Below are 22,406 nucleotides of genomic sequence, written 5' to 3'. Positions count from 1 at the left end.
TATGATCTTTTATGTAGAAAGTCCTAAACATTCCACCAAAAGCAAATTCAGCAAAGTTGCAGGATACAAAATCAACCTGCAAAAATCAGTTGCACATGTACACAATAACAATGAAAAATATGAAAAAGAAATTAGAAAAACGATCTAATTTATAATAACATCAAAAAGAATAAAAATTTAGAATTAAGATTTACCAAGGAGGAAAAGGAACTGTACAATGAAACTAGAAAACATTGCCGGAAAAAAATTAAAGGTATGCGTAAATGAAAAGCCATCTTGTGTTCATAGAAGACTTAATGTTGTTAAAGTATCTGTATTATCTAAAGCAATCTGCAGATTCAATGCAATCCTTATCAATATCCCAATGGCATTTTTTTCCAAAAATAGAGAAAAATCATTCTAACATTTATACAAAATCTCAAGAAATTCTAAATTGCCAAAACAATCATGGAAAAGAAGAACAAAGTGAAGGTTTCATACTTCCTGTTTACTAGACTACGGGAATAAAAACACGGTGGTGCTAGCATAGACAAATAGACCAATGGAACACAACAGACAGCCCAGAAATAAACTCACATATGTGGTCAAATGATCTTCAACAAGACTGCCAAGACAACACAATGGGGAAAAAACAGCCTCTTCAATAAATGATTCTGGGAAAACTGGATATACACACGCAAAAGGAATGAAGTTGGACCCTTATACATAAAAATTAATTCAAAATGTATTAATGATCTAAACATTAAGACCTATAAAATTCTACAAGAAAACACAGGAAGTAACCTTCATGACATTATTTTTGGCAATGATTTGCTGGTTTTTGACACTAGTAGCACATGCAACAAAAGCAAAAATAAACAAATGGGACTATATCAAACTTAACTTTTGGACATCAAAGGAAATGTTTAAATCAACTGAGTGTAAAGGAAACTTACAGAATGCAAAGAAAAATTACAAATAATATATCTGATAATATATTAATATTCAGAATATATACTATATACTATTTTATTAATATTCAGAATATATAAAGGATGCCTACAACTTAACAACAAAAGTAAGTAGCCCAATTAAAAAATGGACAAAGAATCTGAATGGGCATTTCTCCAAAGGAGATAAATAAATAGCCAGCAAGCATATGAAGATGTTCAACACCACTAATAGTTAAAGAAAAGTAAGTCAAAATCACAATGACATATCACCTCATATGCATTAAGATAGTCATTATGAAAAGAACAAAAAGTGTTGGCAAGGATGTGGAGAACTGCAGTGGTATAACTGTAAAATGGTGCAGCTGCTATAGAAAACAGTATGGGGGCTCCTAAAATATCTAAAGGTAGAAATACCCTACAATCTAGTAATCCTTCCTGGTGTATATGCAAAAGAACTGAGAACAAGATCTCAATGAGATATCTGTACATACATGTTCACTGTAGTATTATTTAAATAGCCAAAAAATAATAGCAGCCCAGATGTAGATCAAAAGATAAAAGAAAAGCAATGTGGTAATTCCTATAATGTTTTATGTATACAGAGTTTCAGTTTTGCAAGATGAAAAAGTTCTAGATCTGTTACATACAATGTGAACAGTATATTGAACTAACTGTACACTTAAAGATGATCAAGAGGGTACTTTTTATGTTATATGATTTGACTGTAATTTTTAAAAATTCTTAAAATTTAAAAAACCCTACAGCAAACAATTTAGATTTAATCCAAAATTCAATTGGGAATCAATTAAGGGACTGCTTTTCAGAGACATAAAAATAATTATAAATTTTTTTTCTTTTAGTGAGACAGTATTTCACTCTGTCACCTAGGCTGGAATACAGTAGCACAGTCATGGTTCACTGCAGCTTTGATGTCCTGGGCTCAAGAGATCCTCCATCCTCAGCCTCCAGAATAGCTAGGACTATAAACATGTGCATTTCACTTAGTTCATTTGTTAAAAAGAATTTTCTGTAGAGACGGAGGTCTCACTATGTTCCCCAGTCTGGTCTCGATTGCCTCAAATAAACTTCCTGTCTCAGCCTCCCAAAAGTGCTGGGATTATAGGTATGAGCTATTGACCTGGCCTAAAAAAAAATGTTGATTATTATTTTATACAAAGAGCTAGAAAGGATAAAAGAGATACCAGTCATCAGTCAGTATAATAGATTAGATTATGAATGTGACCTTAGTAACAATCTGCCAATGAGAATTTTCTATTTTATAAATTAAATTAGAAAATGTCTTAAGACAAGCCTGAATGGTGGAAATGGGTTTAAACAGATTAACAACAGAGGACCAAGAAGCAAACTTTAACAAAAGTATTTAAAGTTTTATTGATTGCTATTTTGATTAGAGAAACAAGTGTAAAATTATAGTGGATACTATAATTAGAGGGCAAAGAGTTCTATTAAAATAAAGAAATTCAAGAGTAAATCATTATATACAATAAGGAACCATGAGACAGTGTGGTAACTGACAATTAAAATGGTTACACATAATTAAGTGTAGTTTAAAAAAATTAGGAGTACATGCCACATGTAAGTCATCTTTGTAAGAATTAAGAAATGAAAGAAATTCTTAAATTTTCTAGATATCTGACTAGAAAAGAGAAAATATTAATAAAATTTGTAGAAAGATTCCTGAGCCACAGGCTAATGAAGGAAGCACAAAATTTTAAAAATTCAAGACCACCTTACCATTTTTTTCAAGCAGCACACACCCTAATTGATTAAATTAAAATCTCCCAGTTTTTAGAAATTGGATAGATTTGTTTCTTGTTTCAATATTACTTCTAGTTTTCCAAAACAGAAACTCTTCAGGGACTATAATATTTCATTTAGATTCCTTAAAATCTCTGCCTCTTCTTTGACTAAATAGATGAGAAGAATTGAAAAGTAGTTTTGAGAACAAATTTGACATGCGCTAAAACTGAAAAGTACAGTGGACTGTATTTTGCATAGTTTGACACAGAATGAAAGGAAAAAAGCGGAATTCAGACTGTACAAAACAAATGGAAAAGTTTAAAAGATAAATGTTTGATTCAGACTAGCAAATAAAATTTTAAATAAAAGGTTTACACCCATCTTCGAATATAAGAAAAAAAAAACTTAATTTTTACACTATGATAAAGAAACAAAACTAAGAAAGTGGAATTTAGAAAGTTATTTACATCACTGAAGAAGACTATAATGAAAAAAATCTTTTCATGGTCAAATGAAAGTTTAGTGAAATAGTCTTTGTAGAATAAAGACAAAAACCAATTATCAGTTGCTCAAGAAAAGAGAGATGTTGAAACTAAAAAGAGTAAAAAAAGAGAAAGAGATGGAGAATAATAATTAGCGAGGGTAAAATCATAAAAGGGTAGCATGAGGAAGTCCATTTCTGGTGAAAGAACATTTCTATATCTTAAATGTGGTGAAGGTCACATGAATCTACACATATGTTCAAATTTCACAGAAACACACAACATCCACACACACAACATCCATGCATGTACACAAACATACAATGAATTCTTGTAAACTGGTGAAAATTCTCAAGTCTATAAACTACTTCATAAAATTGTATCCATTTCTTGGTTTTGATATTGTACTATAGTGATATAAGATTTCACCATCAGGGAAAGCTAAGTGAAGGGCTATACTGGTTTGTTTGGTTTTTTTCATTATTTTTTTTTTTTCTGTTTTGAGTCAGGGTCTCACTCTGCCACCCAAGCTGCAATGCAATAGCACAATCACGGCTCACCACAGCCTCAACCTCCTAAGCTCAGCATGTCTTCTACCTCAGCCTCCTGAGTTGCTGGGACTATAGGCACACGCCACCAGGCCCCGCTAATTTTTTTGTAAAAATGAGGTCTTGGTATGTTGTCTAGGCTAGTCTCAAAGTCCTCGGCTCAAGTAATCCTCCTGCCTCAGCCTCCCAAAGTGCTGGGATCACAGGCGTGAGCCACTGTGCCCAGCCCTCTATGTACTACTACTGTTCTACTTCCTGTGAGACTATAAGTTATTTCAAACTAAATTTTTTTTAAGTCAAGTTAAGAAGATATGAAATGTATCAGTACAGAAAAATGTATCAGTACATTATTCCTCTAGGAATAATGATTACTATTGAAACTATTATTGTTATTGATCAAGACAAAGAAATGCAACTTGCTCAAATAAAAGAAAAATTAAAAAAAAACTAAATCCAACTAAAATGCAATAATGCAATATACAAGTGCTATTTTAGAAATATAAATAATAAATTAAATAATAGAGAAATAACAAAATACAAAAAGAAATAATAAAGGAAACAACAAAAGCAAAAGACAAACTACAGAGAACAATGTATTCTATGATGTTTGGATTTAATTCTATACTAAAAAGAAAAGTGACTTACTCTAATCTCTGTATATCACAATTAGAACAGGGAAGAAAGGAGGGGAGAACACAAATACTATAGGCAGTGAAATACTAAAATACGTTGGGGAGAACTTAAGACACTAGGTCTAGGATACTGAAGAGAAAATAAAGTGAACGAAACAAGGAAAAACAAATCCCAAAAACATAATTTTAATGATAGACAGAAAACACAGCTTCAATAATGTTATAAGCTAGTAAGTAAGGATTAGAAAAGGGTTAATTAGGCTGGGCTCAGTGGCTCAGCCTGTAATCCCAGCACTTCAGGAGGCTGAGGCGAATGGATTGCCTGAGCCTGCAGGTTCGAGACCAGCCTGGAAACTTGGTGAGACCTTGTCTCCACAATAAAATTGAAAAAAAAATTAGCCAAGTGTGGTAGCATGTGCCTGTAGTTCTGGCTACCTGGAAAGCTGAGGCGGAAGGATCACCTGAGCCCAGCAGGTTGACACTGGGGTGGCTATGAGTATGCTACTGTACTCCAGGCCTGGGCAACAGAGTGAGACCCCAACTCAAAAAAAAAAAAAAAAAAAAAAAAATGAAAAGCATTAATTAGTTCCAGAAATAACACACAGGAGTGCACAGTATGAAAGGAAATTTCAAATTGTAAAAAACAATTTGCTTCTTATTCAGCATTTCCTAAGATCACTACTTAGAGCTATATACTAATTATGCAAGAATAGAAATTCTTACTTCTTGTCTTTTCTTAAGGTCTTCTTTGGCTGCTCCAAAGCGTTTGGTTAACCTGGCTATCTTGGCCTGAAGAAACAAAAACAAAATAAAAATGAAATGGAAATCAAGTGGCATTATTGTATTAAAAAAGAATCCATGCATATGTAACAAGAAACCCACAAATAATAGATTTCTAGGAGATAGCTAAGAACAAAGGAAATAAGATAAACTGATTGAAAAATATATACTTAGAAAATACAGAAAGTCATAATGAAACCAGAAGTGACTCCTAAATACAATACCCAGATGTAAATACTTAATTAGAAGGCAGTTTATTCCTCCTCAAACTGTGAATGTTGTTCACATACCAGTACATTCATATATAAGCTTGTGTTTTGTGTTATTTTTAACATAGGTGTAACCACACTTAATTTTCTCATTGAGAATTACAAAGTAGGCATAACTGTAAATCATGAAAGATCCCTTGCCAATACTACTTATGGATATATGGTTAGGATTTACTAATTATGATGCTTTCAATAGCGATGTAAATGAATGTTCATATAATACTTTTTGAAATACTTAATTCTATATTCTGTAAATCTTTTATAATCTGATAAAAATGGTTTTTGTCTTGAATTGGGGTCTCACTCTGTCACCCAGGCTGGAGTGCAGTGGCACAATCACGTCACTGCAGCCTTGACCTCCTGAGCTCAGGCAATACTTCCACATCAGCCTCCCAAGCAGCTGGGACTACAGGTGTACACCCTTATGCCCAGCTAATTTTTTTTGGGGGGGGGGAGATACAAGGACTCTCTGTGTTGCCCAGGCTGGTCTCAAACTCCTGGACTCAACTCCTGGGGGGGGTGGCAAGGGAGGAGGGAGGGAGGAGGGAGGGGGAAGAGGAGAGGAAGAAGAAGAGGAAGAAGAACTACCATCACCACCAGCAGCAGCAGCAGCTTAAAATTTGAGTATTCTGAATTTGTAACATACGGTGATTCAAGACGAATCTAGGAGTATGGTATATCACTGTTGACTCATGTTTCTTTTTCTGTCCTTTCTCTTCATAAGAATCTTGAAAATTTCTTTTTAGGTTTATTCGTAAGTACTTACTTATTTTTAAATAACTACCATATCTGAAACCCTTTTTCATTACATTTTCTAGTTGGTCATTGTTGATGTACAGGAAAGCTACTAGAATATGTTGTCTTTATATCAGAAAGTTAGTAAATTTCCTTCTTCACTCAAAAAATTGCCAAGTTAATTCTATTAGATTCCCATTTACCAATCGCTATTCATTTCTTTCTTCCCATCTCGCTGTACTGCCCAAGACTGCCACCACGCTATTTCTAAATAGCAGCATCTATTAATAGGCATTATCTCATTCTCAACTTTAGTGGAAATATTCCCAATAACCCACTATTGAATGATATTTACACAACAGGTTTCTGATAGCTACCCTTTATGAGGCTAAGACATTTCCCTCCTATTTTTTCATTAATGACTGGTAAATTTTAATAAATCCTTATTTGGCCTCGACTGAGATAATCACATTACTTTTCAGTTTTCCTTTATTAGTACAGTGAAATATAATTAGTATTAAGCTAGTCTTATATTAATGAGAGAAATCCATGTTGGGAAGTATAGTTCAATAAAACTGAACTATATTTCTTTTTTTCGTGTGCTACAGAATTTCACAGTTGGGCATGCTTCAAAAGATGGAAAAATACTCTTTTCCTATACTATATATATGTGTGTGTATATATATATATATATATATATATATATATAAAACAGCTTATATGAAACATGAATTACCCATTCCTCACAGATTTGCCAGAATTTTCTGATAAAGCTTTCTGGGCTCAATAACTTCTTCAGAAATTGATCTTTAACTATAGTTTTAATAGAGTCCCTCAAAATGTTAGGTTTTCTACTTCCTTTTAAGATAAACTGAACTTCATTGGTATAAGGCTGTAACATAAAAATGTTCTTAGAGAATTTCCTCTAAGAAACTGGATCTTTATTTGTCTCCTTTTCCAATCCTTGTGCAGTTTATTTGTACTTATTCTCATTATTTCTAGGTCAAACATTTATCGAATCAATTGGATAATTTGTCTCAGATGGATTCAAATAAAGAATTTGTCCCTGTCTATTTGTACCAAGATATATTAAACTGAAAGTCAGTTATATTAGTTAACAGGAAATTGTTCTGATATATACAGGAAGGAAGAACTGAAAAAATTCTTTCCAAATCTATTGCAACATAAAAATTCTGCCAAACGTGAGTCTAACATATTGCAACAAACTCCTCTCATGGTCTTGCACTTTGCTTTACAATAGAACTTGATATACTGAATGTTATTATATGCTTCCCATGAATCAGAGTAAATGATGGAATCAGGCTGAACTATACACTGCAAAATAGGCTGCAAAATTTAGGCAGAATGGTCACCAACAACTTCTAAAATCCAACATCTGTTTGACTGGTAGTATCTACAATACCAAAAACCATCTTTCCCTCTCCAGAGCACGATCGTGATATTTGATTTTGTGCTAAAACAGGACTGGTACATTTGCAATGACCTGGATCACCAAACTGTATTGGATACAATTCAGAGAAGCTTGCATACTTTGCAACAGAAATTGTAGCTATCAACCATAGTAAGGGCCACAATTCCATAAATAGCAGCAGATGCTTCATCTGTGACTTCTGTAGACCATAAGAACAGAAGATAAAGCCACATATTTTAAAAAACGTTAGACTTTTCAGAAAAAAGATACCTCTTGAAGACAGACCCATGATGACTGGCAACTGCAGTAAACCCATTTCCAGAAATAGCTGTCTTTACATTAGCATTTGTATCACCCACCAAAAGGGCCAGTAACATGAGGAACTTTCAGGAGCCATGCATAATAAATTATACTGCTTCAATGAAGGAAGCTAGGAAAACGTGACAAATATCAGACCTCTATCTCTGCCTCCCCCAGCCCCTCACACACAAATTGTTGGGACTGTACCTTTAAGATGGAGGTTTGGGTACTTGAAAGAGAATTATGGAAAAATGACCAAATTCAAAAACTCAAATTCTATAGTTCTACACACTGGGGTTCAAATTCTAATTTCCTCACTTATCAGTTGAAATCAGTGGCTGGTAGGTTTGAAATGCTGACAATAACAGGCTGCAGTGTATCTTGAAATAAATAACGTTTTCTCAAAAATAAAACCATTGAAAAAATAAAATGTGAGTTTGACCCAAAAGAGTTGATGACAATTCAGAAATGTAGTTCATAGGATTGCAGAGACAAGTTGTTCAACGGATCTATCTGCCTTTAGTTGTCTCACAAAAGAATAAGCTTTTTTTACCTTTGCCGATCAATCTTCAAAAAGAGTTTTGTTTTTGAAATTTTTATTAACTTCATCCTTATGCTTGGGGTTAATTTGTTACTGCTGTTTTATCCTGTGATAGATGAACACATAATGTTCTGCCTTTCCTGTTTGGTTTTTTTTTTTTTTGAGTTGGAGTCTCACTCTGTCCCCCAGACTGGAGTGCAGTGGCCGCTCCCAGTCACTGCAGCCTCAACCTGCTGGGCTCCGGCGATCCTTCCGCCTCAGCCTTCCGAGTAGCTGGAATTACAGGCATGCGCTACCATGCCTGGCTGATTTTTTATTTATTTACTTATTGTAGAAATGAGGTCTCACCAAGTTGCCCAGACGGGTCTCGAACCCACGGGCTCAGGCTCCTGTTTGTTAATAATGAATTTAAGGTTATAGATTTCCCTTTGAATATTGCTTTGGCTTTTTCCTCTAAGTTTTGATTCATAGTGCTTTAATAACAGTTCTGATCTAAAGATTTGAGAACTTCCATTTTTACTATTCAGAAGCAATTAATCCCCAAAAGATACAGAAAATTATTATATGCAACTAATTCTCTGAGTTCAGTACTCTTCCATTGTCACACAATAGGGATAGCCATGTATTCCAACCTTGAAAACTGTTTCAGGTTCTATAACAAGTCTGTTTGCTAAACAGAAAAGGCACTCATAATTAAAACCAGGGTTTAATAAGATTTGTGGACAAAAGTTGTACTCAGCAAGCCAATAATTCAAAACTTTAAAATGATTTTAATCCTGAACTAGTCTATTTTTAAAATAAATATGTAAGTAATTTGAAAATCCATAAATTGAATTTCCTATATCTAAAGAGAACTCTATACATTATAGCAGAATACAGAATTTTATAAACTTTGCTAAAAAGGTAAAGTCTACAGTAGTTAATTCACTTACTGAATTTGTAAATGCATAGTAAATCTTTACAGGATGGCAAAATAATCACAAGTCCTTTAAAAGTGCATTTTTTTATAACTTAAGTGTTAAAAAAAAGACACTTGTACTAAAATTATGTCCATTAAAGCATTTATTTATTTATTTATTTATTTTTATTTTTGAGTTGGAGTCTCACTCGATCACTCATACTGGAGTGCAGTGGCCGGGAGCGACCTGCTGGGCTCCGGCAATCCTTCCGCCTCAGCCTTCTAAGTAGCTGGAACTATAGGCGCACGCTACCATGCCCAGCTAATTTTTGATTTATTGTAGAGATGAAGTCTCGCCAAGTTGCCCAGGCGGGTCTCGAACTTGCAAGCTCAGGCAATCCACTCACCTCAGCCTCCCAAAGCGCTGGGACTACAGGCTGAGCCACTGAGCCCGGCTAAACTATTTATTTATTAAAGCAAAATTATCTACTAAGCCATAGTTGATTATTTTCAAATGTGTTTTAACTTTAAATTTTACAAAATTCTTACTGCTTTTAATGCCTTTTGCCAAAATAAGCCAGATATAATACACAAATGAATACATATACAAACGAAGAACATATACTCAATTGTTAAAATGAGACAGAGTAATACTTTCAAAAAATTTATTGCCAGTTGCACCTACAGAAATTAGCTAATTTAGCAAAATGTACAATTATTTGCTGAAGTATGTAATACAGGCTTTAAATGGTGGAGAACTTGAAAGTAACAATTATTAAAATATTGGAATAGAATGAGCAATGTCACCAAACAATGGCTCAGTAGGGAAAAACAGAGCTCAGTCTCTTCCCAAAAACAATGAGCTCACAAAAATTGTCACAACTTTTGTACAACGCTGAAATCTAGTCAAAAACTTACAACAACCAAGGGAAGACTTTAGGAAAGAATGAAGCTACTGCTTTGCAATGAGAGAGTACTGTGGCCTTTTAAATTGCTCATTTATCATTCCCCACACCCAACTCAGCAGCCCCTGGGAGGTTGGCAGCTGGGACACCTGGTGCAGGTTGCCAGTGCCAAAAAAAGTAACTGGGACCTTATTTTTAAAGAACTGTGGTTGTGAGTGGTTGGCCAACTTGACTAGCAACTCCTTAAGGACCAACACAAAGGGTGGTCTTTGTTTTACTGAACTGTGAGCAATACCCAAGGCTGGGGGGCAAGCTTCCTGGACAGTTTTTCCCCAAAACATTTAAAGGCACAAGGACTGACTACAACAATGTGGAGCAAAGAATAACAATGGAGACAATAGCAATGAACAGACAAGCCTGGGAAGGAAAAGGATGGAAAAGGAGATATATGGGGAAATGTGCTTTTAAAAAAGCTCTTTCACACCCCAGGAAATTGAGAACACTATAGGAATACCTTGGGTAGGAGGCAGGGCTCAGAAAAGGCTTGAAAGGTCTGAAGTTTTCACTTCTGGCTGGCCTTCAGATGTCAGGCAAATGGGTATTAAAAGACAAGGTAGTTTGGATAAGGCAAGTTGTCTGTGGCCTGATTAAGCCCTGAAGTAGTGCCCCAACACAGAGATGATCTGCGAAGACTAGGGGCACATTATTCTTCCTTTTTGGCTCCAGGCATTTAAGATTAACTGCCAAAACACGATCTGACCACTAAGCTAATGAAACAGATTTTAGAGCCCACACATGATAAAGAATATATACACTTTCAAAAAAATTAGAAGAGTTTAGGAGGGAAAAAGTTAGAAAATTAGTTTAGAAAAGCCATTAAAAAAAGCAACCACCAGCCGGGTTCGGTGGCTCAGCCTGTAATCCCGCGCCTTTGGGAGGTTGAGGTGAGGGGATTGCCTGAGCCCGTGGTTCGAGACCCGCCTGGGCAAGCGAGACCTCATCTCTACAATAAATCAAAAACTTATCCAGGCGTGGTAGCGCGCACCTGTAGTTCCAGCTACTTGGAAGGCTGAGGCGGAAGGATTGCCGGAGCCCAGCAGGTCGAGGCTGCGGTGGCCGGGAGTGGCCACTGCACTCCAGTCTGGGCAACAGAGTGAGACGCCAACTCAAAAAAAAAATAAAAATAAAAATAAAACAACCCAGAGTAAGCAGCAAAACAAACCCTGAGGGAGGAAAAAAATCTGATTTCTAGAGCCTCCACATTGTAACACAGGTTGAGTAACCCTTTCTGAAATGCTTGGTACCAGAAGTGTTTTGAATCTCAGATCTTTTCAGGTTTTAGAATACTTGCATTATACTTATTGGTTGAACATGACTAATTTGAAAATCTAAATCTGAAATGCTCCAATGATCACTTCCTTTGAGCATCATGTCATGTTAGTCAGTGTTCAAAAGTTTCAGATTTCAGATTTCCAGATTAAGGATACTAAAAAGTAGTAATCAAAATGTCCAGTTTTTAACAACAACAACAAAGGAATGCAAAGAAAGAAGAAAGATGGCTCATTCACAGGCAAAAAAATGAACAGAAAGGAAACCTAGGCATTGGATTTATTAGATAAACTTACTGGACAAATCAACTGTTATAAATCTGTTCAAAAGAATTAAAGGAAGTCCTGGACAAAGAACTAAATTAAAAAAAAAAAAACAGAAAACAGACACACAAAAAAGTGCTCAGTCTCACTAATCATCAGGAAAATACAAATCAAAACCACACTGAGATATCACCTAACCCCAGTAAGAATGGCCATCATTAAGAAAACAAACAACAACAGATGCTGGCGAGGACATGGAGAAAAGGGAATGCTTCTACACTGCTGGTGGGGATGCAAACTTGTTCAACCTCTACGGAAAACAGTGTGGCAATTTCTAAAAGAATTAGAAATTGACCTTCCATTATGACACAGCAATCCCTCTACTGGGAATATGCCCAGAGGAACTCAAATCATTCTACCAAAAGGTACCTGCACATACATGTTTATCATAGCACTATTCACATTAGCAAATATATGGAACCAAATGTGCTACTCATCGAAACTGGACAGGAAAAAAAAAAATGTGGTACATATACACGATGGAATATTACACAGCCATAAATAAGGACAAATATATGGACTTCACAGCAACTTGGATGGATTCAGTGTCTATCATACTCAGTGATCTATCACAGAAACAAAGAACTGAGTACCACATGTTCTCACTTACAAGTGGACCCTGAACATTTACCATAATACTATAAGGAGGCGATTGGCAATAGTGGGATACTGCTGGGCGTGGCGGGGTGGGGACACATAACAGCTCAATGCAGGCAACAAAGGTAGGCCCACACTTTACCTGTATGATGTCCACTTGCATACCTAATCCTGAATTCTACCCCATATCTTTAAAATAAAAAACAAAAATGGTGCCTCACCAATATAGAATATCAGTAATAAAGAAATAGAAATTATATAAAAAAAACAACTAAAATTCCAGAACTGAGAAGTATAATAACTAAAATCCACTAGAGGGGTTCGACAGCAGAGTTAACCAGGGCAGAGTTGCAAAGGAGCAGTATGTATGCTACTGAAAACAAGTAGGTGTTAATTCAAACCTAACTCTTATAAAGTTAAAATGTTATATGTAAACCCCAGGATAACAACTAAAGAAACAACTAAAAGTATATAGAAAGAGAAGCAAGAAAGCAATCAAAATGATATATCAGAAAAAAAATCAACCACAAAAGAAGGCAGTAATGGAGAAGTAAGAAACAAAAAAGGTGTAAGACATAAAAAAGCCGGGTCGGTGCCTCAGCCTGTAATCCCGTGCCTTTGGGAGGCTGAGGTGAGTGGATTGCCTGAGTACGCGGGTTCGTGACCTGCGTGGGCAACTGGGCAAAATTTATTGTAGAGACCTCATCTCTATAATAAATCAAAAATTAGCTGGGCGTGGTAGCACGCACCTATAGTTCCAGCTACTTGGAAGGCTGAGGCGGAAGGATCGCCCAGGCCCAGCAGGTTGAGGCTGCGGTGGCCGGGAGCGGCCACTGCACTCCAGTCTGGGTGACAGAGTGAGACTCCAACTCAAAAAAAAAAAAGGATATAAAAAAGAAAAAACTGCATAAATTCTTCCTTATCAGTAACTACATTACATGTAAATAGATTAAACTTTTCAATTAAAAGGGAGAGACTGGTAGAATGGATAAATTAGGACCCAACCATATTCAATACTATCTATAATTATGACTTCATCAAAATTTAAAAATTCTAGGCACCAAAAAACATTATCAAGAAATTGTAGACAACAGAATGGGAGAAAGTATTTGCAACTGCATATCTGATAAAAGTGTAATATCCAGAATATATAAATAACACAATGCAACAACAAAAAGGCAAAAAATCCAAATTAAAAATGGGCAGAGGACTATTTAATACAAGCACATGAAAAGATGATCAACGTCTGCAGGAAACTGCAAATCAAAACCACAATGAGATACCACTTCACACTACCAGGATGCTATAACAATAAAAAATATTAACAAAAAAAAACAAAGACAAAAAATATAAAAGTATTGGTGAGGATGTGGAAAAGTGGGATCCTAACACATTGCTGGTCACAACATAAAAACGTGTAGGTACTCTGAAAAACAACTGAGTGCTTCTGAAATAAGTTAAAGAATTACCATAAGACCCATAATTCCACAGCTAGATATATGCCTAAAAGATGTGAAAACAAGTACTGAAACAAATATTTGTATACAAATATTCATAGCACAAATATTCATAGCAGAATAAAACAACAGCCAAAGTGAAAACAATCTAAATGTCCATCAATGAATAAATATTAACAAAATATATATCCATATAAATACAAATAGGAATAACATACGGATGAAACAGGAAAACACTATGCTAAGTATCCAAGGTATACAAAATAGGTAAGTCAGTAGAGACAGAAAGCAGATTAGTGGTTGCCAACGGCTAGAAGGAGGAGAAAGTGAAGAGTAACTGACAGGCAAAAAGCTGCCTTTGGAACTGACAAAAATGCTTTGGAACTAGATAGAGACAGCAGTGGTACAAAAGTATAAATGGACTAAATATCAATGAATTGTACACATTAAAATAGTCATTTTGGTACATGAATTTTACTTCTATATAACACAAAAAGAAGTGGGAACTAAATTGGGGTTGGTAAAATTTTAAAAAACAACACAGTGAGAGTAGATCATTTGGATAAGTAGGGGAAACAATATGAAGTCCAAACCTGATATAAAAATACTATAAACATGAACAGTACTTTGTGGGACAATGAAGCAATTGGTCTGTATTAGGAAAAGTGGATCAAAAACTAGGAGATCCAAATTTTTAAACTGTTTAAATGAATACTGGTTTTACTTGTACACAATTGAGGAATCTAAACTACATGGAAGAGAATGAAGTAAGCAATATTTTAGAAAGATTAGTACAATGCTTTGGAAAGGTCAGCAAGAACTTAAAAACCAGTTCCAGAGTGGTGATGTAAAGGGTGTTACTATATTTAAAGATTTGGGTAATGGTGACTTAGCGAAAAGAATCAAGAGACAGATGATGATTTTTTTGGGGGGGGTCTTAATTTGGCAATTCAACGTGTATGTGAAATGACTGAGAAGGATCAATTTCCAAGAACTTAAGAACTGTCAGTTAGAGGAAAAATGAGAAGATATTCCCTCAAGAGTTTTCCAAGAATTCAGAAACTAACTGCAAGAGGATCATTTGTAAAGAATATGACTGGTTTAGTGTTGGAAAGATTCAGAGTCTGGGACTACAAAGCAATATCCAAGCACAAATGTTTATTACAGTTAAGAGATCCATCCAGATCTGTACCTTATGTGAAAACATGGAAGTCAAAAATCAGGTTTGAAAAACACAAAATCAATCCCAGGGCCTAATACATGCAAAGCATGCACTCTACCACTGAGCTACAGCCCCACTAGAAGAAAAAAAACAATATACGTAGACCCATTTGAAAAGTGGGCAAAGGATATGAACAGACACTTCTAAAAAGAAGATATAGAAGCAGCCAACATTATTAATCATCAGAGAAATGGAAATCAAAACCACAATGAGATACTATCTCATACCAGTCAGAATGGCTATTATTAATAAGTCAAGAAATAACATGTTGGCAAGGATGTGGAGAAAAGGAAACACACATTGCTGGTGAGAAGGTAAACCAGGTCAGATCGTGTGGAAAGCAGTATGGAGATTTCTCAAAGAAATAAAAATAGATTTACCATTAGACCCAGCAATCCCACTATCAGGTATACACCCAATGAAGCATAAATTTTTCTACCAAAAGACACTGCACTCATATGTTTATTATAACACTATTCACAACAACAAAAACATGGTACCAACCGAGGTGCCTATCAGTAGTGAATTTAATTTTTTTTTTTAAATGGTACATATAGATCATGGAATAAAATGCAACCATAAAAAAGAACAAAATCACGTCCTCTGCAGCAACATGAACGCAACTGGAGGCCATTATGCTAAGCAAACTAACACAGAAACAGGAAACTGGATACCACATGTTCTCACTTACAAGTGGGAGCTATAAATACTGGGTACACATGGGATTAAGGATAGAAACAACAGACACTGATGACTCCCCTAAAGGGGGTAGAGGGAAAAAAGGGTTTAAAAATTACCTATTGGGTTCCATGCTCGACATTTGGGTGACAGGCTCAAAAGAAACCCAAATCTGGCCAGGCATGGTGGCTCATGCCTGTAATCCCAGTACTATGGGAGGCAGAGGTGGGAAGGCTGCTTGAGTCCATGAGTTTGAGCCCAGCCCGGGCAACACAGCAAGATTTCATCTCTACAAAAAACAAAAAATTAGCTGGGCCTAGTGGTATATGCCTGCAGTCCCAGCTACTCTGGAGGCTCAGGTGGAAGGATTGCCTGAGTCCAGCAGGTCAAGGCGGCAGTGAGCAGTGATAGTACCATTGAACTCCAGCCTGGGGGATAGAATGAGATCCCAACTCAAAAAAAAGAAAGAAAGAAGCAGTCCAAATCTCACCATCATGCTATATGCCCATATAACAAACCTATACACGTGCCACTTCAATCTAAAATTGAGAGAAATAGAGTGAGAGACAGAGAAAGAGAAATCATAGTTGTGACCGTGGGACTGATAAGAAACCATGGATGAAATTATTCTTTCAAATCTTCAGGCATTTTCAGATTTAATTCAAAATTTTAAAAAGTATTAGCAAAGGATTATTAAGTGAAGTTTAATAATTAAATAATATTATCACTATAGAAAGATCTGTTAAAGGTGAGAATTAGCACTACTGCTGACCTAAATGGTGCATTACAAAGTTAATATAAAGATCTTGTTATTAACAAAGTCTCACATCAAACGAAACTAATAGTATGAAACCAAGGAAATAACTTTTAGCCTGGGAGATATAATACACCTAAATTCTAGTCATATTTGGCTAAAATGTGATTCATAATTGATAAAGTGATTTAACTTTCATGGGCCACTTTTCCTTCATTTGTAAAACAAGGCTCTAGAAGTGGTTTACCACTCATTATCTTTAAACTATGCTCCTATTTAAAATAGCCTAATAGGAACCACATGTTTACTTATGACAGAATGAATGTACTGATTCAATTGTGCAGGTTCTTAGTTTTGGAATAAAATAGATTACTATAACATGTTACTATGTGCTCATTTCAGCTGGCCAGAAGCTCTGGCACTGTATGATAAGATATAACTGTACTTAACAAAAATGAAAAGTAGTAATTACCAAATATGGATCGGTAAACTAACGTCTTTAAAACATAAGGTCCATAAAAAAAACAGATTAATATAAAAAGAATCCCTAGGCCGGGCTCGGTGGCTCAGTCTGTAATCTCAGCACTTTGGGAGGCTGAAGCGAGTAGATTGCCTGAGTCCACAGGTTTGAGACCCGCCCGGGCAACTTGGTGAGACCTCGTCTCTACAATAAATCAAAAAATAGCTGGGCGTGGTAGCATGCGCCTGTAGTTCCGGTTACTTGGAAGGCTGAGGTAGGATCACCGGAGCCCAGCAGGTCAAGGCTGCGGTGGCCAGGAGCGTGCCACTGCATTTCAGTCTGGGCGACAGAGTGAGACCTCAACTCAAAAAAAATAAAACTTTCATAGTTATTATGGCATGTTAAATGCCAGCCTTCCTTCAGTGACTGGAAAAAAAATTATGAAGCACTAAGTCAGGTATAGTAATTTCTGAAGTCCTGTTATGAGTTGAACTGTGTTGCCCTAAAACTTCACATACTGAAGTCTGAACCTACAGTTCAGACAGGTCCACTACAGAGGCAATTATGATGAAGTCACAGTGCAGTAGGGGTGAGTCCCTAATCCCATGACTGGTGTCCTCGTAAAAAGAGGAAATTTAGACAAAGACACCCATACAGGGACAACATCATGAAACGACAAGCCAAAGATCAGGGTGATGCTTTTACAAGGCAAGGAACACTAAAGACCAGTATACCAACAGAAGTTAGAGAAAAGGAGTGGAACAGATTTTTCCTCACAGCAGAGCCCTCAGAAAGAACCAGTACTGCTGACACCTTGATCTTGGATTTCTAGCCTCAAGAACTATAAGACAATAACACTTCGGTTGTTTGAACCACCTAGTTTATGGTACTTTCTTTGCAGCAGCCTTGGCAAACTAATACAGTTCCTTTTACTTATATTCAGACTTTAAATGTACTTTATAGGCTGGGCATGGTGGCTCACACCTGTAATCACAGCACTTTGGAAGGCAGAGGAGAGAGGATTTCCTGAGCCCAGGGGTTTGAGACAAGTCTGGGCAACACGGCAAGACCTCGTTTCTACAATAAATCAAAATATTAGCCGGGCATGGTACTGATGTGCCTGTAGTTCCAGCTACTTGGAAGGCTGAAGTGGAAGGATTACCTAAACCTAGCAGGTTGAGGCTGCAGTGGCTGTGAGCATGCCGCTGCACTGTAGCCTGGATGGCGTGACAGGGTGAAATTCCAACTCAAAAAAAAAAATGTGTTTTATAGTCAATTTCAAATATGCATCCCCTCAAAAAAGTTATAAAAATGATAATAACACATGGGATATATAATTCAAGACAGTATACAAACCTGTAGTTCAGTAAGAACTGTTTTATGCCTCTTGTTACATTCAATTTTTTCCACTCGGGTTTTCAATTCTGCCAAAGTCTTATCAAATACAGCACACTGCAGTGCACACAATTTCTCTTCCAGCAACCACTGTATAACCTAAATAAATAAATATTCCTATGTTACACAAAAAAGAAATTCCAGCAAGCAGCAAACAATAAATATGCTTAAGTACCAATAAGATAGTAATGTTGTATTAGCTAACTTTATAATGAATAAAACATGCTGGAATCCATAACACAATACTATCTGCTAAAATTCTCCACTTTAACATATATAAAATCTACTCCAACAGGGTAATATATGCTTTAAAAAAAAGAGAAAATTTCCAGAGGGTAAACATTTTATAATAATTTGAAGTTTTAATGCTTTCTTCGCATACTCTCTCTCATGCTCAAACCACTTAAAAGAAATCAAAGTTCTAGTTTTAAAAAATTGTAATCTATTACACATTGATATCTTTGTGATAAATGCTAAGAATATCACTACACTATTAAATCTCACATTTCTAAATGCCGACTCACAATTTTCATATTATCTCATTATGGACCCAAACCAAACAGGACACTGGCACATGTCCATGAACCATACTTGAGTAACACTGTTCTAAAGCAGTAAACTTCAGCACATAAGAGTTCTCAAAATTTTCACTTAGCACTACCCTCATAATTCTAACAGCTTTATAAGAAAGACTGAATAAGCATTATTATCTCCATATGCCAAAAAAAAAAAAAAAAGAAACTAGCAGATAAAACACCACTTTTTTTACTGCCTCACTACTCCTTTTTCTAGGAAGTACAGATATTTGTACTCTACCACGGTGGAAGAACATTGGTCGAAACTATTGATTATTTATAATGTCATCACAAAATACATAAGACCTTGAAAAACTAGTTATCATCTGAGTTTCATATTCCTCTCTTTAAAAAGTGTTTGTTACAATCATTTGTGAACACGTTTTGAAAAATATATAACATCCAAATATTTTCATTATTTCAATTTCTAGTCTAACAGATACGGGAGGGTTTCGAAGACTGTACCTTCAATATTCCCTTTCCCTAGTGCTTTTAAAGCTATGCCTTTACCATTTTTTACTAACTATGAAGTACATAATAGTTTAGGATGTAGAGATGTTTACCATAAAACCAGCTTATTATAAAGATTAAATTGTTAATATAAAACTCTAATGTTTCCTTTCATGAAAAGATAAAGTTCAATATGGGGAAAAAAAAGATGAAAAATGATATTCAGTTTTGTTACCAAAGCAAATAAAGAAAAAAGTTATATCTCCCTTCCATTCTGATAATCGGTACCATCCCTAACAAATCAATTATGTAGCCAAAAAGCAATCAGAAGGAATTTTAAAATTAAATTATCAAGGATAGTAATTGACTTTAAGCTCAACTACTTTCTTCAAGTTCTCAGATCTTTCTACGATAAACTGGACATGTCAATAAAATATAGAATACGGTCAAAAACCAAGAAAATTCAGTTAAAAAAAAAAAGAAGAAGACAGCATTGTTATATATTCAGTATAGTTTTCAACTATTATCTATTCAATACCTTTTGAAGCTTCTGATTAATGTCTCCTTTGGCTGTAATCTTTACTTGAAATTCTGCCTCATATTCTTCTTCCATATATCGACGACGTTTAGACTGCACATTGTCCATGTCCTCTGATTTAGAACGTTTTCTTCTGGAAAATTCATCTAAGAATAAAAAAAAACAACACTGATTACACAGATGTTTCTATTACTGACCTTAATGCCTATTATTCATCCTCAGCAAAATATTGTTTCTGTCATAATAGTATTCTGAACCAATTATTTTGTGAATTGTTTTTGAGATCAGAAAAGTAAGTATATGGATTTTAGCTTCAAACTTAAATGATTTTCAATATGCTAAAGAAGAACCCCCTAATAGTTAAACAATGTACACTGTGACATTGGAACGTTATTTCTTTGGAATCTTAATATTAAGATGGTGAACTGCAGCATGCAAAAGGTAAAAGAAATCATCTCCTATTCATTCCCTTTAACTTTTTTTTTTTTTAAAATCAGAATCTCACTCTGTACCCAGGCTGGAGTACAGCTGCACGCTCACGGTCACCACAGCCTCAACATGCTGAGCTCAGGAGATCCTTCTGCCTCAGCCTTCCAAGTATTCCTTAGCTCAATGCCATACTGCATGTGAACCCTCCAATAAAGCATAGTATTCATTCTCATGTCACAGATTTCTAACTGTGCACAGCTTTAATTATTGAACTCTTCCTCCTTGGTAAATATAGGAAAAATTCTTACTCATCAGCCTTAGGAAAATAGCATCATAACTGATATTCTTTTACATAGCCTAAGGAATTTCAAATATATAAAAATAATAAAATTAACATCATGATAAAGGTACATTTGGTAAGGAATATACATTCAAAGACTGTCACTTAAAAATTTTATATTTCAAACACTGCAAATATTTATGAGCTCATAAACAAATTTTATCTGGTTTTTTTTTCCAATGTCTAAAAAACATTAAAACACTAAAGACTCCACACTTTCTAAAGACAAATGTTCTTATGTGACCATAACTATCCCTCTCCATCTCACTCTACTTCTGTATCTATGTTCCTACTTTTTAACCCAGTCAACAATTTTTCTTACAATTTTAACTTATCCATGGTCATGCATGGAGAACAGCACGGCAGGGAGAGTTACAGGACACAGATTTCCTGACTGCTAGTTCAAAGATCTTTCTATAAACCCAAGGACACTCAGTTCATCATACTCCCTTCTCATGAAGTTAAAGAACCTCAAGCAGCCTGAAACAAATCCTTTCATTACGTTAGCCCACAGAAAATTCTTATGGTCTCAGTCTCTAAACATAAGTCTAAAACAATTTCTTTCAAGACACTCAGTACCTTAGTATAATCTTAAGCTAAATCTTTCTTGAGGAACAATGAAAAATACAAATCAGTGCAATAAAATATTGAGGTATATGAAATAACGTTTGCAGAAATCCTTGAGTTAGCCATCAACAAAATGATATAATTGTGACTTAATTAAATTGCAAAGTTTTACAATCACTTTATGGGCAGAAAAGGACATTTCATGAGCTTAAATAAGAAACAATGAATTGTTATTTCTCAAACCAGTTCAAGTTTGTTTGTACATACATACTTTTCTCAGAAGGCCTTTCATCTTCTTCATGTATTACGTGCTCTTCTTCCTCAGGTTTGCTGTCCTTTTCATTACTTTCTACTTCTGTTGTAATAAACACAGAAAAAGAAATCTTAATTCCACTGGAGTTCCTAACAGCTCATTATCATACATTTTTGGTCACTATCCAGTTACCAAACTAATCCTTTATAAAGTTAGAATCCCAAAATGTAAATTTGGGGGGGGAAATGAAATAGGAACTGGTAGAAATGAATGACCAAGTTCACATTCGACTGTTCTGCAATTCGGAACTCAACACGGAAAAAGAAATTAATTGCATAGATTTTAAAACAGGCTGGGGTTAGTGGCTCAGCCTGTAATCCCAGCACTTTGGGAGGCCGAGGCGAGTGGACTGCCTGAGTTCAAGGGTTCGAGACCAGCCCGGGTAACTTGGCGAGACCTTCTCTCTACAATAAATCAACAATTAGTTGGGCGTGGTAGCACGTGCCTATAGTTCCAGCTACCTGGAAGACTGAAGTGGAAGGATCGCAGAGGCCCAGCAGGTTGATGCTGGGGTGGCTGTTGAGTGTGCTACTACACTCCAACCTGGGCAACAGAGTGAGACTCCAACTCAAAAACAAACAAACAAACAAAAATCTAAAGACTCTTAATAATCTGTCATCAATAAGATTAATAAAATATGAAAACAACTATTGTAGAGCATTTAGGTTTTTCACATTCCTTTATTAAAACTAAAATAGTGACTGCGACAATTATTTAAAAATTCCAAACTACTGGCAAATTTGAAATATCTTGACCACACAGGC

At 35.5% G+C, this 22,406-nt stretch overlaps 1 protein-coding gene across 1 annotated transcript in view; it reads right to left on the bottom strand.

Moving 5' to 3' along the window:
• The window catches only part of ATF7IP (activating transcription factor 7 interacting protein), a 106,043-nt gene that overhangs the window by 39,923 nt on the left and 43,714 nt on the right, over positions 1-22,406 (bottom strand). The window contains exons 3-6 of the mRNA XM_021719504.1: positions 21,601-21,684; positions 19,994-20,139; positions 18,392-18,529; positions 5,079-5,144 (exon numbers count right to left, since the gene is read on the bottom strand). Coding sequence (XP_021575179.1) covers positions 5,079-5,144; positions 18,392-18,529; positions 19,994-20,139; positions 21,601-21,684 — 434 coding nt within the window. The remainder of the gene's footprint in view (positions 1-5,078; positions 5,145-18,391; positions 18,530-19,993; positions 20,140-21,600; positions 21,685-22,406) is intronic.

The sequence above is a fragment of the Carlito syrichta genome, unplaced genomic scaffold, assembly GCF_000164805.1.
Source record: "Carlito syrichta isolate Samal-C Ts95f unplaced genomic scaffold, Tarsius_syrichta-2.0.1 Scaffold314772, whole genome shotgun sequence".
Taxonomy (NCBI): domain Eukaryota; kingdom Metazoa; phylum Chordata; class Mammalia; order Primates; family Tarsiidae; genus Carlito; species Carlito syrichta.
This window is presented reverse-complemented; position numbering and strand designations above follow the sequence as displayed.